A 17,947-nucleotide genomic window follows, 5' to 3' on the forward strand; every position below is an offset into this window, starting at 1 on the left:
CTGACTCTTGAGATCAGCTCAGGTGTTGATCTCAGGGTTGTGAGGTCAAGCCCCACATTGGTTTCTGTGCTGGGTGTGGAGCCTACTTAAAAAAATAAATATTAAAATACCTAAATTTAGTGTAGATGGTTACATAAACTGCTTCTAAACCATTGATATTAGCCTTGAAAAAAATATTATTGGTGGTTAATCGAATGTATTAAAGTTAAAAAAAATCCTTATAAATACAAGACCTATTTATTCTTTATACAAAATACTTAGTGATCATAATTAAGTCGAAATATTCTCATGTGTTTTTTTAAATCATCATGAGTTCTGTTTTTTTTAAAACAGTAAAACAAGCTAATTCACTTTTCTCTTTACCGCTAACTCCATAATGGATATAATATGAAAAGTTGCTAGATAAAGTACCCTTCATGAAAGAAACATACTGACACTTTTGTGTTAATCTGAAAGACTAGAAGTTTCTGGGGGCACCCAGGTGGTTCAGCTGCTTAAGCATCTGACTCTTGGTCTCAGTGCAGGTCATGAGCTCACAGTTGGTGAGTCACACCAGGCTTTGCACTGAAAGTGTGGAGCCTGTTTGGGATTCTCTCTCTCCCTCTCTCAGCCCCTCTCCCAGTTGCTCTCTGTCTCTGTCTCTGTCTCTCAAAATAAATAAATAAACTTAAAAAAGGAAGCTTCTAGGAAATAGCAGTAATTTGTTAAAAGACCAAAAAATAAAAAAATAAAAAATAAAAAATAAAAAATGATACAAACTACTTCTCTCAGAAGTCCCAAGGAGGAAAAAAATAATTTATTAGGTCTAGGAACCCAAGATGACTTGGTGTAATTATGAATACATGCAGAATTTGATCATTAGAAATGAAGTCTATCAAGGTTCAGTCTTAGGTTCTCATAGCCAATATGTAGACACAGAATAGTCATATCTCCAGAAACCAGGATATATCTCCAATTTGCATGAGTTTAATGAACCAAATAAACAATTGTATCACCAATATCTGCCCCTAGCCCATTTTCAGTGAGATGAATTTTCTTGCTCATGAGGTCCACGTGGAAAACAGCATGCTCAGAAATGGGGGTCTTCCCGGTGTGCTCTTTTCCCAGGACAGGAACTCGCCGAGGCCCCAAGAGTGGATCATCAAATCTCATCAGCTTCACTTTAGAAAGGTCTACAGCAAAAGGAAAAAAAAAAAAGATCAATTTGAGCATTTAATTACCGTCACTGACTCAAACCCATGCCTAAACCTGACAATTCATGTTTTAAACACATTGGTTGTTTACCTAAAAGATATTTGCATGAGATTATTAAATAAGACTCCATCTCAGAAAGCCAAGCTAAATCTAACACATCTCCATCCTGTCAGCTTCTACTCAGATCAAAGATTCAGAGATACAGAGATTCTACATAACACATCTCCTCGAACTATAAACCAAGAGGAAGGATGGAGTATATTTTTGAGCACTATCCTATACGGTTTCTCAAATCACTTTTTATATGCTTCAATTAACCATTTTTCAAAACATCAATCAGTCCAAAACTTATTTCTCTTTCTTGTCTTGCTCCTGGGATACATTAAAACTGCAAGTGTTGTAGCTTTTTTGGAAAGATACTTTTAGAGGAAGAATTACCACTCTAAGAAATAGCATTACCAGTTTCTTGTTTTGCTCAAAGGATGAAAAGTGTTTGTATTACCAAGCTGATGAGAGACAAGGAGAGACAGGGAAGGACAGGGGAAAGGGCACAGCTCCCAGAGGTCTGAGCTTCTGGATGAGCTCCAACCCTACCCTGCTTGCTATTTCCCTGATCTGCTCTTATGCAAGCTGATAAGATGGCTCCTGGCAAAGAACACACTTGTCCCTCAAACAAATTTATGATCCAAAAATCCTGCCAACAACTGAGCCTGAAAAAAAATTTATCTCAGCAATTCTGAGATGTCCCAACATCAAATGCTTTTATTTTATATAGTGGGAAAACATCACAAATGACTACAAATGCTGATTGTGCGTTTATATCTCATTCTAAGTGTAGCATGGCTAGTTATACTTAACCCGATCAACAGAAATAGAAGATATTTTCTGATTTACTTCCTACCCCTCTCTAAAGCAGATTGCTAGGTGGTCTGAGAGCTACACTCTCTCATGTTGCCTTGAGAGTATGAGGCTTAGCATGAGAGGGATAAGAGATAAAAGCAGACATTAATGCAGCTGGTGGCTATGCCAGGAGTACAAGTTATCCAGGCATTATGTTTTCTTTGGGAGACAAAGACTGAAAGGCGGCAAGTTTAGCATAGGGAGAGTGAAGCTAACAGAACAATTACCTCAGACTACCATGAAGGCAAACCCTGCCTGCAAGTCCTATTTGGGGGAGAGAGTACAATTTATCTTAACAGCTATTACAATTCAACATGCACATTGATACTAAATATTTTGCTACGGATGTGGTGAGTTCTACCAGCAGGTTTTATGCATGAGGCATAAAATACATGAAATACTGTAGGTCTGCACCCCCACCTCTCGCTCTCACTTTTTCCCTCTCCCCGCCCTTCACTATCCTCCTCCTCCTCCTCCTCCTCCTCCTCCTCCTCCTCCTCCTCCCTCTCTCTCTCTCTCTCTCCCTTCCTCTCTGAAACAGACCTCCCTTATCATTCCAAGCAATTCTGAATCAAACTATTTCAAAGAAACCTTAATACTCAAACCGGTATCTAAGTGACAAAACATTATTTGCTTTGATGTTTCACCATGCAGCTCATTACTGCCAATAATTCTTGGAGCGATTTTACTATCTTTTCTTATCCCAGACCTCTCTGTCACTGCAAATGTAGAAATTTAAGTCTGCAACTACACAAGAATTAAGGCACTTAGAGAAAAGATGAGAGTGATTGAAAGTCCCCAGGGACTGATAATGTGAAATGGAGCCTTTCACCTCCATGGTATCAGTTCATATGGGGCATGGGCTGGGAGTGATTTAAAGTCATTATCCTCAATAGTTGCTCAGTGGCCTTTGTGGACAGAAATGATGGTTTTACTCCAGTTCTTCCTGGACCTAGATTATAATCACCCTCAATGCAATTGGCACTAATTGGACAACTTACTGGCTATGCAGCAAACAGAGTGAGAAATACGTTATTGAATTTCACTCCCTTCCCATCTCATACACTCAATATACTCAGCTCCTTTGGGTATCAAAGCATCCTGAGGGCTCCTGGAAAAGTCTCAAGGTTAGAGCTCTTCTGCAGATACTTGAAGGAATATCCATTTCTAACTCCACCCTAACGTTACTATCCATTTTCGAAAATTCACAGCAGCTACAAACATCAAACTTAAAGTACTTTATGATAATATTATTCACAGCCAGTATGACAAAGGATATAAGAATCATGCCAGAGACCCAGCGAGAAGAAGCAAGATATAGAAAACACATTTCAGCACAATGCTGAAGAAACTAGTCAGCCCTGTATCTAAGCATATTTTAAAGGGAGGCAATTTTCACATTACAAAGCACAATGTTTAATAGAGGAATACATCCTCTCACACAGTACAACTTCAGAGTAATCCTATCACATGGGTCCCCATAGCTATTTTCTTTAAATGCCACCATATTATTCTTCAAAGATAAGAGTTCTGCCTTTCCCCAAATCTTCTCGTGACTGAATATATGCAACACAAAACAGCCAAATGGAAGGCCACAGGAAGGCTCCCAAGATGTTAACATTGCACAGTTTTCAAGTTCTGCATTTTGTGGCCCATGACTTCTAAGGATGGCACTGCCTGGTTTACTGAGGGAATGTGATAAATGTCTGTAACAACATGAACGATCCCTGACATTTTGCTAAGGGAAATAAACCACCTCTTCACACCGTTGTAGGATCCCACTTCTACAAGGTACCTAGAACGGTGGAATGCAAAGAGACAGGACAGCAGTGGTTACCAAGAAGTAGAGAGAGGTAGAACGGGGAGTTCCTGTTTAACAGGTACAGGGTGTCAGTGTGGATGATGGAAAAGTTCTGGAGATGAACAGTGTGATGGTTGCACAGCAATGTAAGTAAACTTGATGCCACTGAACTGTACGTTCAAAAAGCACAAAAACAGCCAATTTTATATTATGGATATTTCACCACAATTTTTTTAAATGTTTACAAATGAAAACTCCCTAGCCCTAACATACTGCTGCTATACAGGGAGACATTAGTGTTTCCCTCCTGCTGGCATGCCCTTTCCCCTCGCCCTCTTGGATGTAACTTCCAAGGTCCCATCCAAACAGTGTTTTCTCTGTAAATTCATCCCTGATCACCAGAGCTGGAAATAATCTCACTGTTTTCTGTGCTATAAACTTTATCTACACCTCCCTTATGGTATGCAGCAGTTTGTCCTTAGGTTATAATCATGTATGTGAATAGCTTGGCACCCTGCTCCTTCACTAGACACAGCCGCCTAAAGAGCAGCACTCTGTGGGCTCCCCAAAGCCCCAGGTACACACACACGAGCCGCCACATGTATACTGCATACACTCTACTCATAGTCTCTCAAAAAATGTCCACAGAAGATGAACGAATGACCTCAAAAGAACAAAAAATACATGTAGGATGAATTCCAAAGAGCTATTTTAAGTCTTCTATGTAAATGTGATATGGCTGACCTGAATATCGTTCCATAAATTAGGTCACTGTCTTAGATTTCGAAATCTTTTCAGAAAATTTCTATACTGATAGAATGTAACCCAATCAACTCTTGATTGCCATCAAGAAGAGAGAGTGAGAATGCAAAATAGGGAATCTGGAGATTAATTTGTCTTTATAATTTAGAAGAAAAATAATGGAAAGACACACTAACTCCCTTCACACTGCTCCCCCTTAAACGTGGCTGAGTGATAGAAAAAGAAGCTGTAAATTATTATATTAAATCTAATCATAGAAGATCTAGACTTCTTCTTGGTAAGAAATTAAGATTAATTACATATTTTAACTGGAAGCATATTGTTTAGAAGAAAGAATACAAGCTATGGAGTCAAACAGACCTGAGTTTGGATTCCAACTCGAGGATGTACTTACTACCTTAATGAAACTGCAAGTTATTTAGCCTTTCGGAACTCTATCTCATCATCTGCAAAAGGGGAATAATAATACCCTCTACATTCTAGAGCAGTAAAAGGATTAAATGGCTAATACATGGAAGATGCTCAATAAGTTTCACTCTGTTTCTCTTCCTTCCCCAGGAACAGACCTAGTAAGCAGGTTAATTTGAAATATTACGTGTATGTACACCTTCCGTCTGAAAACCTTTAAGAGAAGGAAATTGCTTGCTACAATTTTAAAGCTAGGCGGAGTCTTGGAAAACTGTCCAACTGTCCTCTTTTTACTAAAAAAGAGGTCAGTTTAGAGTTTAAGTGACATGGCCAAGTCACCAAGCTGCATAGCCACAACATCCCAAAGAGAATAGAGGCTTCCTGATTTTGAGCCCAATACTCTTTGCATAACATGCCACTGCTGTCCCTCAGCAGACCAGATGCTCCTTTCTCCCCTCTGCTTAGAACTCATCATGTCCAGGGGCGCCTGGGTGGCTCAGTCTGTCAAGTGCCCGACTTCGGCTCAGGTCATGATCTTGCAGTTCATGGGCTCGAGCCCCGTGTCAGGCTCTGTGCTGACAGCTCAGAGCCTGGAGCCTGCTTCGGATTCTGTGTCTCCCTCTCTCTCTGCCCCTCCCCCACTCATGCTCTGTCTCTCTCTCTCTTTCTCAAAAATAAATAAACATTAAAAAACCTTTAAAAAAAAAAAAACTCATGTCTGCAAACTACTGCCAAATGTGCATTTCAGGAAAACCATTTACCTTTGATTCCTCGGTCCATTTTCATTAAACGCCTGATTATGGAATCACGGTTATCTCCTTGCCTGATTTCAATTTTGGTTGAGAAGTGGCCATTGGATGGCTGGGGGTTTACTAAGGAAACTGACACACCAGGCTAGGAAAATAAAGAGAAAATGATTGTTTTACAAAATCAAACTTGAATACTGCTGAGGGAGGGAAAATCTCTATAAAGGTTAGTAATGCTCAATGAAAAATTTAATTCTGGTAGTCTAATATCAAGACCAAGGGATACTCAAATATGAAATAAAAGATGTACAAAAGCTCATGCTTACAACCAAATAAATGCCTAGGTGAAAATGACTGACTATATATATCAATACTGATGATGGAGAACAACAATAATTATATTTTCTTTTAACTCCCATCATTTATTGAATATCTACTATGTACCAGGCACTGTACTAAGCATTTTATAGACACGATTCCTATAAGCTGAAAGGTAGTTCTTTAAAACCTCTTTTCACAGATAAGAGCTGAGAACCAGAAACATTAACAAGGTTACAGAGCTAGTAAGAAGCAGAGCCCGGATTAAATCCCATCATATACCATACTATTTCCTACATTATATAAGCTATATAGCCAAAGACTTTGCTCATTATTTTAAGTGGAAAAAGTCAACTGAGTCTTAGGAAAAACTTAAAACATAGTAGCTTAAGGGAACGCTTGAAAGTAGCTTGACAGAAACATATTTGTAAAGGGAACTCTATTTCATGTACCTATCCAATGGGCCAAAGGACTACACTTTAAAAAAAAATTTTTTTTAACGTTTATTTATTTTTGAGACAGAGCACAAACGGGGGAGGGTCAGAGAGAGGGAGACACAGAATCTGAAACAGGCTCCAGGCTCTGTCAGCACAGATCCCGACGCGGGGCTTGAACTCGCAGACCGCGAAATCATGACCCGAGCCAAAGTCGGCCGCTTAACGGACTGCGCCACCCAGGCGCCCCGAAAGGACTACACTTTAAAAAGCAACAATAGGGGCGCCTGGGTGGCGCAGTCCGTTAAGCATCTGACTTCAGCCAGGTCACGATCTCGTGGTTCGTGAGTTCGAGCCCCGCGTCGGGCTCTGGGCTGATGGCTCAGAGCCTGGAGCCTGTTTCCGATTCTGTGTCTCCCTCTCTCTCTGCCCCTCCCCTGTTCATGCTCTGTCTCTCTCTGTCCCAAAAATAAATAAACGTTGAAAAAATAATAATAATTTTAAAAAATAAAATAAAAAGCAACAATAGGGGCACCTCAGTGGCTCAGTCATGTAAGCGTCCAACTTTGATTCAGGTCATGATTTCATGGTTCACAGGATCAAGCCCCATATCGGGCTCTGCACTGATGGTGCGGAGCCTGCTTGGGATGCTCTGTCTCCCTCTCTCTCTCTGCCCCTCCCCTACTCCCTCTCTCTCAAAATAAATAAACAAACTTAAAAAAGAAAAAAACCTTTAAAATAAATAAATGAATAAATAACCACATATTTTTAATGTAATGAGGACTTCATTCTTTCAAATAGGCTTTTTCTCTTTGTTGCATTTTCAATTAAATGTGGTAAAGGTAACAGGATACTTATCAAGAAAAGTAGGGCATTTTATGGACTCCCACAGTTGCACTCCACCAGGCAATGGATTGAGAGCAAATAAACAGAATCTCCCAAAACTCTAAACCTGCTTATCTTCACCAATACTGGCCAAAAACTAAGGGAAAAAAAGTTATTTCTAGTATAATGTAAGATGATTCATCAATCTGGTTTATGCCAGAAGCTAAAAAATCTTAAATAACCTTATTGAACCAAGACTCATCTAAAGAAAGCTCCTTTTCACTATTTAAAAAATCTTATATATCAATTTCCACTTTATTTTTTAATAAAAGTCAGGTGTTGACACAAAAATAAACTCAAAATGGATTAAAGACCTAAATGTGAGACTTGAAAGCATAAAAATCCTGGAAGAGAGCACAGGCAGCACTTTATCTGACATCGGTCATAACGATATTTTTCTAGGTATGTCTCCTGAGACAGGGGAAACAAAAGCAAAAATAAACTCTTGGGACTATATCAAAATAAAAAGTTCCTGCACAGAGAAGGAAACAGCAAAACTAAAAGGCAACCTACTGAATGGGAGAAGATATTTGCAAATGACATATGCGATAAAAGGTTAGTATCTAAAATATGTAAAGTACTGACACAAGTCAACACCCAAAACACAAATAATCCAATTAAAAAATGGGCAGGAGAGCCTGAGTGGCTCGGTCCGTTAAGCTTCCAACTTCAGTTCAGGTCATGATCTCACAGTTCATGAGTTCGAGCCCTGCATCAGGCTCTATGCTGACAGCCTGCTTTTGGATTCTGTGTCTCCTTCTCTCTCTGCCCCTCCCTCACTCAGTCTCGGTCTCCCCCCTCCCCCCCTTTCTCTCTCTCTCTTGAAAATAAATAAACATAAAAAAAAAAACTTTTTTTAATGGGCAGAAGACGTGAACATTCTCCAAAGAAGATGTAGAGATAGCCAACAGACACATGGAAAGACACTCAGCATCACTCATTATCAGGAAAATGCAAATCAAAACCACAATGAGAACACCTCACACCTGTCAGAATGGCTAAAAATTAACAACACAAGAAACAACAGGTGTTGGCAAGGACATGGAGAAAACGGGACCCTCATGCACTGTTGGTGGGAATGCAAACTGTTGCAGTCACTCTGGAAGACAACATGAAAGTTCCTCAAAAAGCTGAAAATAGAACTACCATATGATCCAGTAATTCCACTACCGGGTATTTACACAAAGAATAGGAAAACACTAATTTAAATGGATACATACACCCATATGTTTATTCAGCATTATTTACAATAGCCAAATTATGGAAACAGCCCAAATGTCCATCAATTGATAAATAGATAACGAAGATGTGGGGTGTCTGTGTGTGTGTATAAATAGAAATATATAAATATATATAGAACGGACTATTACTCAGCCATAAAAGAGAATGAAATCTTGCCATTTGCAACAACATGCACAGATGTAGGGATTATACTGCTAAGTGAAATAAGTCAGTCAGAGAAATACCATACTGATTGCACTCACATGTGGAATTTAAGAAACGAAACGAACAAAGCAAAAAGAGACAAACACAAAAACAGACTCTTAACTATAGAGAACAAACTGATGGCTACCAGAGGGGAGGTGGCTGGGGGGGATGGTTGAAATAGGTGATGGGGATTAAGAGTACATTTATCATGGCAAGTACTGAGTAATGTACAGAATTGTTGAATCACTGTATTGCACACCTGAAACTAATATAACACTATGTTAACTATACTGGAATTAAAATTAATAAAAAAAAGAAAAAAAAAGGTTAAAAAAATCAGGTTTTGAAAATCCTATTTTGAAGGGCACATGCACCCCAATGTTTACAGCAATGCTATCAACAAGAGCCAAAGTATGGAAAGAGCCCCAATATTCATCAACGGATGAATGGATAAAGAAGATGTGGTGTATGTTAGGATGTCCTTGGAACCACAGTAGAGGGGACGGCCATCTTGCCAGCTCAACCCAACGAAAAGTTGCCAGAAGGAATTGGAGGTCAACCAATCACCGAGCGACAGCACGACCTGATGCGAAAAAGGCCCACCCGGACCTAAACCCGGAACCGCTGCAGCTTAAAAACCCCACCCCACCACACCTGGGTGCGACTTCCCTGACTCCTCTCTCTCTCTCCCTGAGTCACGGAACCTCGCCCGAACTTAGTTCCCAAATAAAGCCTTTGACTGCTAAAATTTTTTAGCCTCTGACTCCTATCTTTACCCTGCCTTACGCCTGACCCTAACAGTTATATATATATACAATGGTTATTACTCAGCAATCAAAGAGAATGAAATCTTGCCATTTCCAACTACGTGGATGGAACTGGAGGGTATTAGCTAAGCGAAATTAGTCAGAGAAAGACAGCTATCATATGGCTTTACTCATATGAGTAATTTAAGATACAAAACAGATGAACATAAGGGAAGGGAAGCAAAAATAATATAAAAACAGGGAGGGGGACAAACACATAAGAGAGTCTTAAATACAGAGAACAAACTGAGGGCTGCTGGAGGGGTTGTGGGAGGGGGGATGGGCTAAATGGGTAAAGGGCAGTAAGGAATCTACTCCTGAAATCACCGTTGCACTATAAACTAACTTGCATGTAAATTTAAAAAATAATTAATATAAAAAAAAGAAAATCACATTTTGATTTTTAAACCCACATGTAACATCTGATGCCACCCATCAGAGCAGAGTGAAGGAAAGTGAGCACAGCATCAACCAGAGAATTAGAAGAGCTCAAATCCAGCCTCATATCTAACAAACTGTGGCTTTGACCAAAGCAATCACTTTGCATCTCTGCACCTCATTTCCTTCCATCTTTCAATGATGAGCTTAGATATAATATCTAAGGTCTCTTCTAGCTCTTAAATACAATGATTCAGTGAAATCATTTCAACTTACTTCTGTTCTAAAAACATTAAGTGGTTTCCCAGGACAGCAATCTTCCCTGATTTTATCTTCTGCTTCAGAGGCAAACTTGACTTCTATGTGTTCTAGCTAAATACAAGGAGGGAAAATGAAAGTCATTAGTATCACTTAATATGACTGCAATTAATCATCACCTCATTTCACCAAAGAGGAAAACTAGCTTCTCCACTTAACAGGAAATGGTCTGTGTATTCCTCAGGAAGCCAGCCAAGCACAGGACAGGACTAAAAGACCGCTCTGAAACTCAGGATCAAATGCTCCCACAGATAACATTGTTTCAAACGCAAAAGACTATGGGGCTCCTGGGTGGCTCACTCAGGTAAGTGTCCAACTTCAGCTCAGGTCATGATCTCATGGCTTGTGAGTTTCAGCCTGGAGTCAGGCTCTGTGCTGACAGCTCAGAGCCTGGAGCCTGCTTGGGATTCTGTGTCTCCCTCTCTCTCTGCCCCTCCACTGCTCACACTCTCTCTCTAAAATAAATAAACATTAAAAAAAACAAAGAAAGAAAAATAAAAGAAAAAGACTAAACCATTTTTATGTCCATCAAAAAAAATTTTTTCTTAAGAACATGGTCTTTAATTATTAGACCATTAGACTTTATTAATTTCAAATAAACATTAAATGACATCTATAATCTATAATCAATTATTTAACTCTTCTTAAATGTCTCATGGTATTATTGACATAGTCATGTTTACCATTTTCTATAGTGAAATCTAGCATCTACCTGCTATATCAGAGAAAATGAAAAACAGGATAAAAGACAGAGGTTTCTGGAAAACCTCAGAAATGTAGTATAATGTATATGCCTGAATATAAGATGACCTTCAATATAACCTGTCCCCATTGTCCCAATGAAAAAAATACAAGAACTTTTTTGACCTCCAGGTATATGAACATTTAGAAATATGCACAAATGACTACCATTATTAATTATTAACTCATTTGTAATTATATGACATAAAGTGCTTATTTAGAAATAACTTTATTACCATATTTCATGGAACAATTTCATTCAAAATATACACTTACATGTTTTAACTCAAATGTCTTCATTATCACTAGAAGCACTTTTTTGAGTCCTCTAACACAGTTTTCTAGGGCAAATTATCTTTCCTTCTGCCTAAGTTGTCTGAGCGAGAGCATTTTTAGAAACTATATATGAAGTGACTGGGGCAGAAAGGTAGAATGGGGAGAAACTCACAATTAGGTGAAAGCTATTGGTAGTGTCTTAGTTCCTGAGTTGAGGAGTAAATTCAGGAATATTCATTACATTATTAACTTTAAAAAAATCCAAAACAGGACCAGGCATGGACCTTGATACTATCTCATGGACAAAGGATTCTAATTAAGCCAATTCTGTAAATTGGAGGTCTCAATGGGAGAGAGGAAAAAAAAGAAGCAATTCAGTGTGTCTTATAATATGAGAGACTTTGAAAGCATTTAAACATAAACATAAGGTCTCCCCTCATTTTTTTAAGGAGAATTGTGGGAGGAAAAACCAGGCACATACAATTAGTATTTTATGTATAAATTAATTGATAGGGGCACCTGGGAGGTTCCATCAGTTGAGCAAACGACTACTGATTTCAGCTGGAGTTGCGATCCTGGGGTCATGGGGTCAAGCCCCACACCGGGCTCTGCACTGAGTGTGTAGCCTGCTTGACATTTTCTCTCTCTTCCTCTGCCTCTCCCCCACTCTTGCTCTTTCTCTCTCTCAATAAGTAAATAAATAAAATAAAAATAGGGGCTCCTGGGTGACTCAGTCGGTTAAGCGTCTGACTTCGGCTCAGGTCATGATCTCACGGTTCGTGAGTTCGAGCCCCGTGTCGGGCTCTGTGCTGACTGCTCAGAGCCTGGAGCCTGTTTCAGATTCTGTGTCTCCCTCTCTCTCTCTGACCCTCCCCCATTCATGCTCTGTCTCTCTCTGTCTCAAGAGTAAATAAACGTTAAAAAATATTTTAAAAAATAATTAATTAATTAATTAATTAATTAAAAATAAAGTAACTGAGAAATGGAATAAGATCACAATCATTTTTTAATTCCTGCAACTTCTATACCCATCCATTCTCCTCCCTCCAAAAATATTTTTGACAGGTATATTTGGCAAAGGTACTAAACACAGAAGATGTTTATAAAAAGGTTTATTATAAAACAAAAGATGGGGTGCCTGGGTGGCTCAGTTGGTTAAGCATCCTACTTTGGCTCAGGTCATGATCTCTCGGTCTGAGTTTGAGCCCTGCATCGGGCTCTGTGCTAACAGTTCAGTGCCTGGAGCCTGCTCCGATTCTGTGTCTCCCTCTCTCTCTGACCCTCCCCCACTTGTACTCTGTCTCTCTCTCTCTCAAAATTAAACATTAAAAATATATATATAAAACAAAAATGGACTATATTTACTACAGTGAACTAGTTGTTACAATCCCTGGCCCCTTGTACCTCCAGGGAGTTGGTCAGGTAGACTATATTCTCCATCAGCACTGCCTGTTCATCAAACTCTAATTGCAAATCCAGAACACGAGGTCCCATCTTCTCCAGATTTTCCTAATAGCCAAAACAGTTTTGAAAAATAAAAATCACATTAAGAATACGTTGAAATGAATACATTTCCTCCAAAGCAATCATTCTTCTCTCAACTGATAAAATCTTCAAATTTGAACAGTTGAAGGAAAGGCCTTGGACTCATGGTTTCCCTTATCTATGTTTGTTCGTTAATGAAATTATTGGCTCAGAATAATTATCATTTGAGGTATGATAAGACTAAGGCAACACCGAAAAGCCTGGAGGGACAAGGTTTTCAGATTTATAAAAGAAATAGCATTTTATCATTGTTTATTTAGAATGACTTAATATGCAAGCCCAAAGAATTCACTTTGACAAGGAATCAAACAAATGTGTGGAAATATCCCTTCAGGTAACCGAAAAGAAAGAAAAAAAAATCTTTTTTTAATTTTCTAAGATAATACATCTTTAAAGCTAGTTCAGAGAATAGTGAATTAATAATAAACAAACAAAAAATTTCTACAAATTAAAAAAAAATTTAGGTTATATTGGTACTGAGATAATCTGATAGCACATGAAAAACAATTTATTCTTAATTTTCTTGAACATGAAACAAAATATCTGCCACTCAAAATATAACCTTCGAGAGCCAAGCTTATATCCACAAGTATAGCTAACTGCCTAGAACATGCTGCACTAAATGAAAGCGACCTGACAAGATTCCTAATACTCACTGTTTTCACTTACTGTCCAACCCGTTTCTTGTCCTGTGAAAAAGTGCTAGAAGCCATTTTCTTATTCTCAGATTTACAAAACCCTTTTCGAAAAAGTTTCAAACCATTAATTTGCCTGGCAAGTCCCCAATATTACTGGAAAAAAAAATACTACTACTGAAACAATCTAACACTGGTTTTCTAAAAAGCCACCTCTTGGATCTAGTATCATTTAACTACAGAACTTGTCAAATGAGTTTCACTGGATTCTTTAAAGTACATCATCAAACTTAATTGCCTTTGCAATCAATAATGAAATATTTTGTTGGATCCACGTATTGACAACGGATCTGGCATTTTGACCAGTGGCACTAGCTAAGTAGGGAACCAATGAATTAGGGACATATCAGCATATATATTATAACTTGATTGGTGTAGGTCAATCCACAATTCTAAATTATTTCTGAAACTTCAAAGACCATAGGCTCAGAGAGTTGATTTTGGTCTAGGAGAATGAAAAGGCTTTCCTAAGAATACGATCTACTCCAATACAGGACAATCTAGAATTTTGGTCTCCATCACGCAGGCATCTGTAGCCTAGAAGATTAAAGAATTAATCTAAGCTATAAGAATAACCACCATGTTCCAAGCAGAGTGAAATATACTAATTTACATTAAAAAAATTTACTAAGCCTACCTTTTGACAGAAAGTATTAAAGTGTGTTGAGTATATTACTTCATGTATTCCTCACAGCATTCATAAAATGTAGGTTTTATTAATTTCCTCATTTTACAGATGAAAAACCATGTGGCCCAGAGAATTTAAGTGATTTATCTAAGGTCTCAAAACTAAGAAGTGATGGACAAAAAGGATTTGGACCAAGATCTATCTGATCCCAGAGCCTGAGATCAGCAGCAACATACAGCCATCTGTTTCTCTTTAAGAAATGCAATAAATCAGGGGCGCCTGGGTGGCTCAGTCGGTTGGTTAAACGTCCAACTTCAGCTCAGATCATGATCTCGCGGTCTGTGAGTTCGAGCTGCCTGTTGGGCTCTGTGCTGACAGCTCAGAGCCTGGAGCCTGCTTCTGATTCTGTGTCTCCCACTCTCTCTGCCCCTCCCGCACTCACGCTCTGTCTCTCTCACTCTCAAAAATGAATAAATGTTAAAAAAAAATTTTTTTAATGCAATAAATCAGTTATTTCTCTGAAGAAAGCTAAGCGTCTAATGCAATGATTTCTCAACAGGAGAGGTGGGGGGGGTGGAGCATATTATGTCCCCAAGAGTCATTTGGCAATGTCTCGAGACATTCTGGGGTCCAAACTTGAGCAGGTGAGGAGGATGTTCTATTGCCATCTAGTGGGTAGAAGCCAAAAATACTGCAAAACATCCTATAATGCTCAGGATAGCCTCCCACAACAGAGAACTATCAGCCCACAGTATCAACAGACCACTGTTGAGAAACTCTGGTCTAACCACTATAATCAATGTTTATCCTCTTAAGCAAAACCTATCCAAATGTACTACCTTGGCTCCAGCAACAGGAGCTAACAAAAACACCCTAATGTAAGCCAAAAACAATATGGTTCCCCCCTAAACAGAAAAGAAGGTAGAACATGAAGAGAATCATTTAGTGTAACAATTCTAGTTTTTCTTCCACAACGCATATTTTCATATACTCAGCAATTGTACAGATAAACCCCCAAAATGATCGCTCATTTGTCACAACCACTGATTGAAAAGTGCTATTTTAGCAGATTTCCTGGGAAAGACTATACTCAAAGTTCCCCCTTCCTTCTACCATCTAACCATTACTCACATAGTCACTGCTACATGAGGTCCACAGCTTACCTTAATCATGGCAACAAATGGCATCACTTTCTTCATATATTTCTTCAATTCTGGCAAACTGCCCAGTTCGCTAGCAATGATTTTGTTATCAGGCAATTTTCTGCTGTTGCCCTAAAAAAATAGGTTGGAGAGGAATGTGGAGAAAAGTATTTTTTAAATAATGCGAAATAGTACATGTACCTGCAGGAAGTCGGCCATAGAATGGTGGCCTCTACTAGTCTGTTAGAATACAGTAGAAAATGGTGCAGCCCCAAGCATCATGGGGAAATGAAACATGAATGTATAATATGGAAGGGAGTCTCCTATTCCCTCTAAATTTAAAGGATATATGTTTTTTGGGAAGGCAAAGAAAATAGGTGCATCCTGTTGAACATTTAATTTTCCCTTACACTAAAAACACCTCCATGATTGTAACTTTAGATCTTATCTGGTGAGAAAATAAAATAGTCTTATAAAGATCTTGTTTGTCTCCAAACCTGTAAAAACATGTCATTAGTCATATCAAAATGAAAACTGCACAACCATTATACAAGATTTATATAATGTCTGCTTTTCAACACTCCTTATAAATTGTTACCACAAATGTGAAAAAAAAAAAATCCTTGGCTATCAACCTATTAAAAAGACTATCATTTAGGAACGCCTGTTGATACTATTGGCTATCAACCTAGTAAAAATAGTATCATTTCAGTTAAGCGTCCGACTCTTGATTTTGGTTCAGGTTGTGATCTCTCACACTGACAGCACAGAGCCTGCTTGGGATTCCCTCTCTTCCTCTTTCTCTGCCCTTCCCCTGCCTGCGCGCTCCCACGCTTGATCTCTTTCTCTCTCTTCTGTCTCTCTCTAACTAAATAAACTTTAAAAATAGTATCATTTCGAACTACTGGGACCTTACGAAGATAAAAAGCTTCTGCACAGCAAAGGAAACAACCAACAAAATTAAAAAGCAACCAACGGAAGGGGAAAAGATATTTGCAAATGACATATTGGACAAATACCGGACTCAGATATCACCTCACGCCAGTCAGAGTGGCCAAAATGAACAAATCAGGAGACTATAGATGCTGGAGAGGATGTGGAGAAACGGGAACCCTCTTGCACTGTTGGTGGGAATGCAAACTGGTGTAGCTGCTCTGGAAAACAGTGTGGAGGTTCCTCAAAAAATTAAAAATAGACCTACCCTATGACCCAGCAATAGCACTGCTAGGTATTTACCCAAGGGATACAGGAGTACTGATGTATAGGGGCACTTGTACCCCAAGGTTTATAGCAGCATTCTCAACAATAGCCAAATTATGGAAAGAGCCTAAATGCCCATCAACTGATGAATGGATAAAGAAATTGTGGTTTATATACACAACGGAGTACTATGTGGCAATGAGAAAGAATGAAATATGGCCCTTTGTAGCAACGTGGATGGAAGTGGAGAGTGTGATGCTAAGTGAAATAAGCCATACAGAGAAAGACAGATACCATATGGTTTCACTCTTATGTGGATCCTGAGAAACTTAACAGAAACCCATGGGGGAGGGGAAGGAAAGAAAAAAACAAAAAGAGGTTAGAGTGGAAGAGAGCCAAAGCATAAGAGACTCTTAAAAACTGAGAACAAACTGAGGGTTGATGGGGGGTGGGAGGGAGGGGAGGGTGGGTGATGGGTATTGAGGAGGGCACCTTTTGGGATGAGCACTGGGTGTTGTATGGAAACCAATTTGACAATAAATTTCATATACTGAAAAAATAAATAAAAATAAAAACAGTATCATTTCTATGTACTCACAAATAAATGCCTATATCATATATCACTAATAAGCTGAGTCCCAAATGTGCTGTCTGAATTTCATTTCATTTCTGCAAACACAAGTAGCCCCTTCTACAGAGTGACAAATGAAGCAAGTAGCCTTTTCACAATTTTCGGTGACTTATTTTTTCCTTATTCTAAAAGCATGGCATCAAAACCAAGGGTTGGGAATGAATCTAAATGAAAAGTAGTGTATAGTAAAATTTCTGATTATCTGTTTACTTTCAACTCTAACCTTTACTAAGGTACAGGGGGAAAAAAACTTTCTCCACTTGTCAATGTGCTGTTTTAAAATACGTACGGAAGAGAAAAGAGGATACGAAACACTCCTTTCCCTTATGTCATCGAAATGGTACCGTATACAACGTAAGGACATCCTCCTTTATTATAAAAACTAACATTTAGCTCTTTTGGATGAAAACAAACAAACATTTTTTAAAAAGCTGACCATTCCAAATAATGCCCAAAGATGATGAAACCATATGATATCTAGTCACTGATTACTAAATAAAAATATTAACCTCTCAAAGAATAGCAGTTTTTAATAAAAGATGCATTTTTAAATATCTGCAACATTACATTCTGTATTTGGCTCTCCTCCTGCCTCCTTGAAAATGCTGGTATGAATATGTAACCCACTGGGTGCAATTTCATTTCTCTACCTACCAAAATGGCTTTTACTTTTTTAGTTAGCATAAGTCAAAATCTGCAAGCAATTCTACA

General features: G+C 38.6%; 1 protein-coding gene across 1 annotated transcript in view; it reads right to left on the reverse strand.

Moving 5' to 3' along the window:
• Positions 1-767: 767 nt before the first annotated feature.
• LARS1 (leucyl-tRNA synthetase 1) overlaps positions 768-17,947 on the reverse strand; it is a 74,945-nt gene continuing 57,765 nt past the window's right edge. The window contains exons 28-32 of the mRNA XM_027042355.2: positions 15,427-15,537; positions 12,800-12,904; positions 10,337-10,432; positions 5,827-5,959; positions 768-1,172 (exon numbers count right to left, since the gene is read on the reverse strand). Of these exons, the coding sequence (XP_026898156.2) occupies positions 967-1,172; positions 5,827-5,959; positions 10,337-10,432; positions 12,800-12,904; positions 15,427-15,537 (651 nt within the window). The 3' untranslated portion in view covers positions 768-966. The remainder of the gene's footprint in view (positions 1,173-5,826; positions 5,960-10,336; positions 10,433-12,799; positions 12,905-15,426; positions 15,538-17,947) is intronic.

The sequence above is a fragment of the Acinonyx jubatus genome, chromosome A1 (genome assembly GCF_027475565.1).
Source record: "Acinonyx jubatus isolate Ajub_Pintada_27869175 chromosome A1, VMU_Ajub_asm_v1.0, whole genome shotgun sequence".
NCBI lineage: Eukaryota > Metazoa > Chordata > Mammalia > Carnivora > Felidae > Acinonyx > Acinonyx jubatus.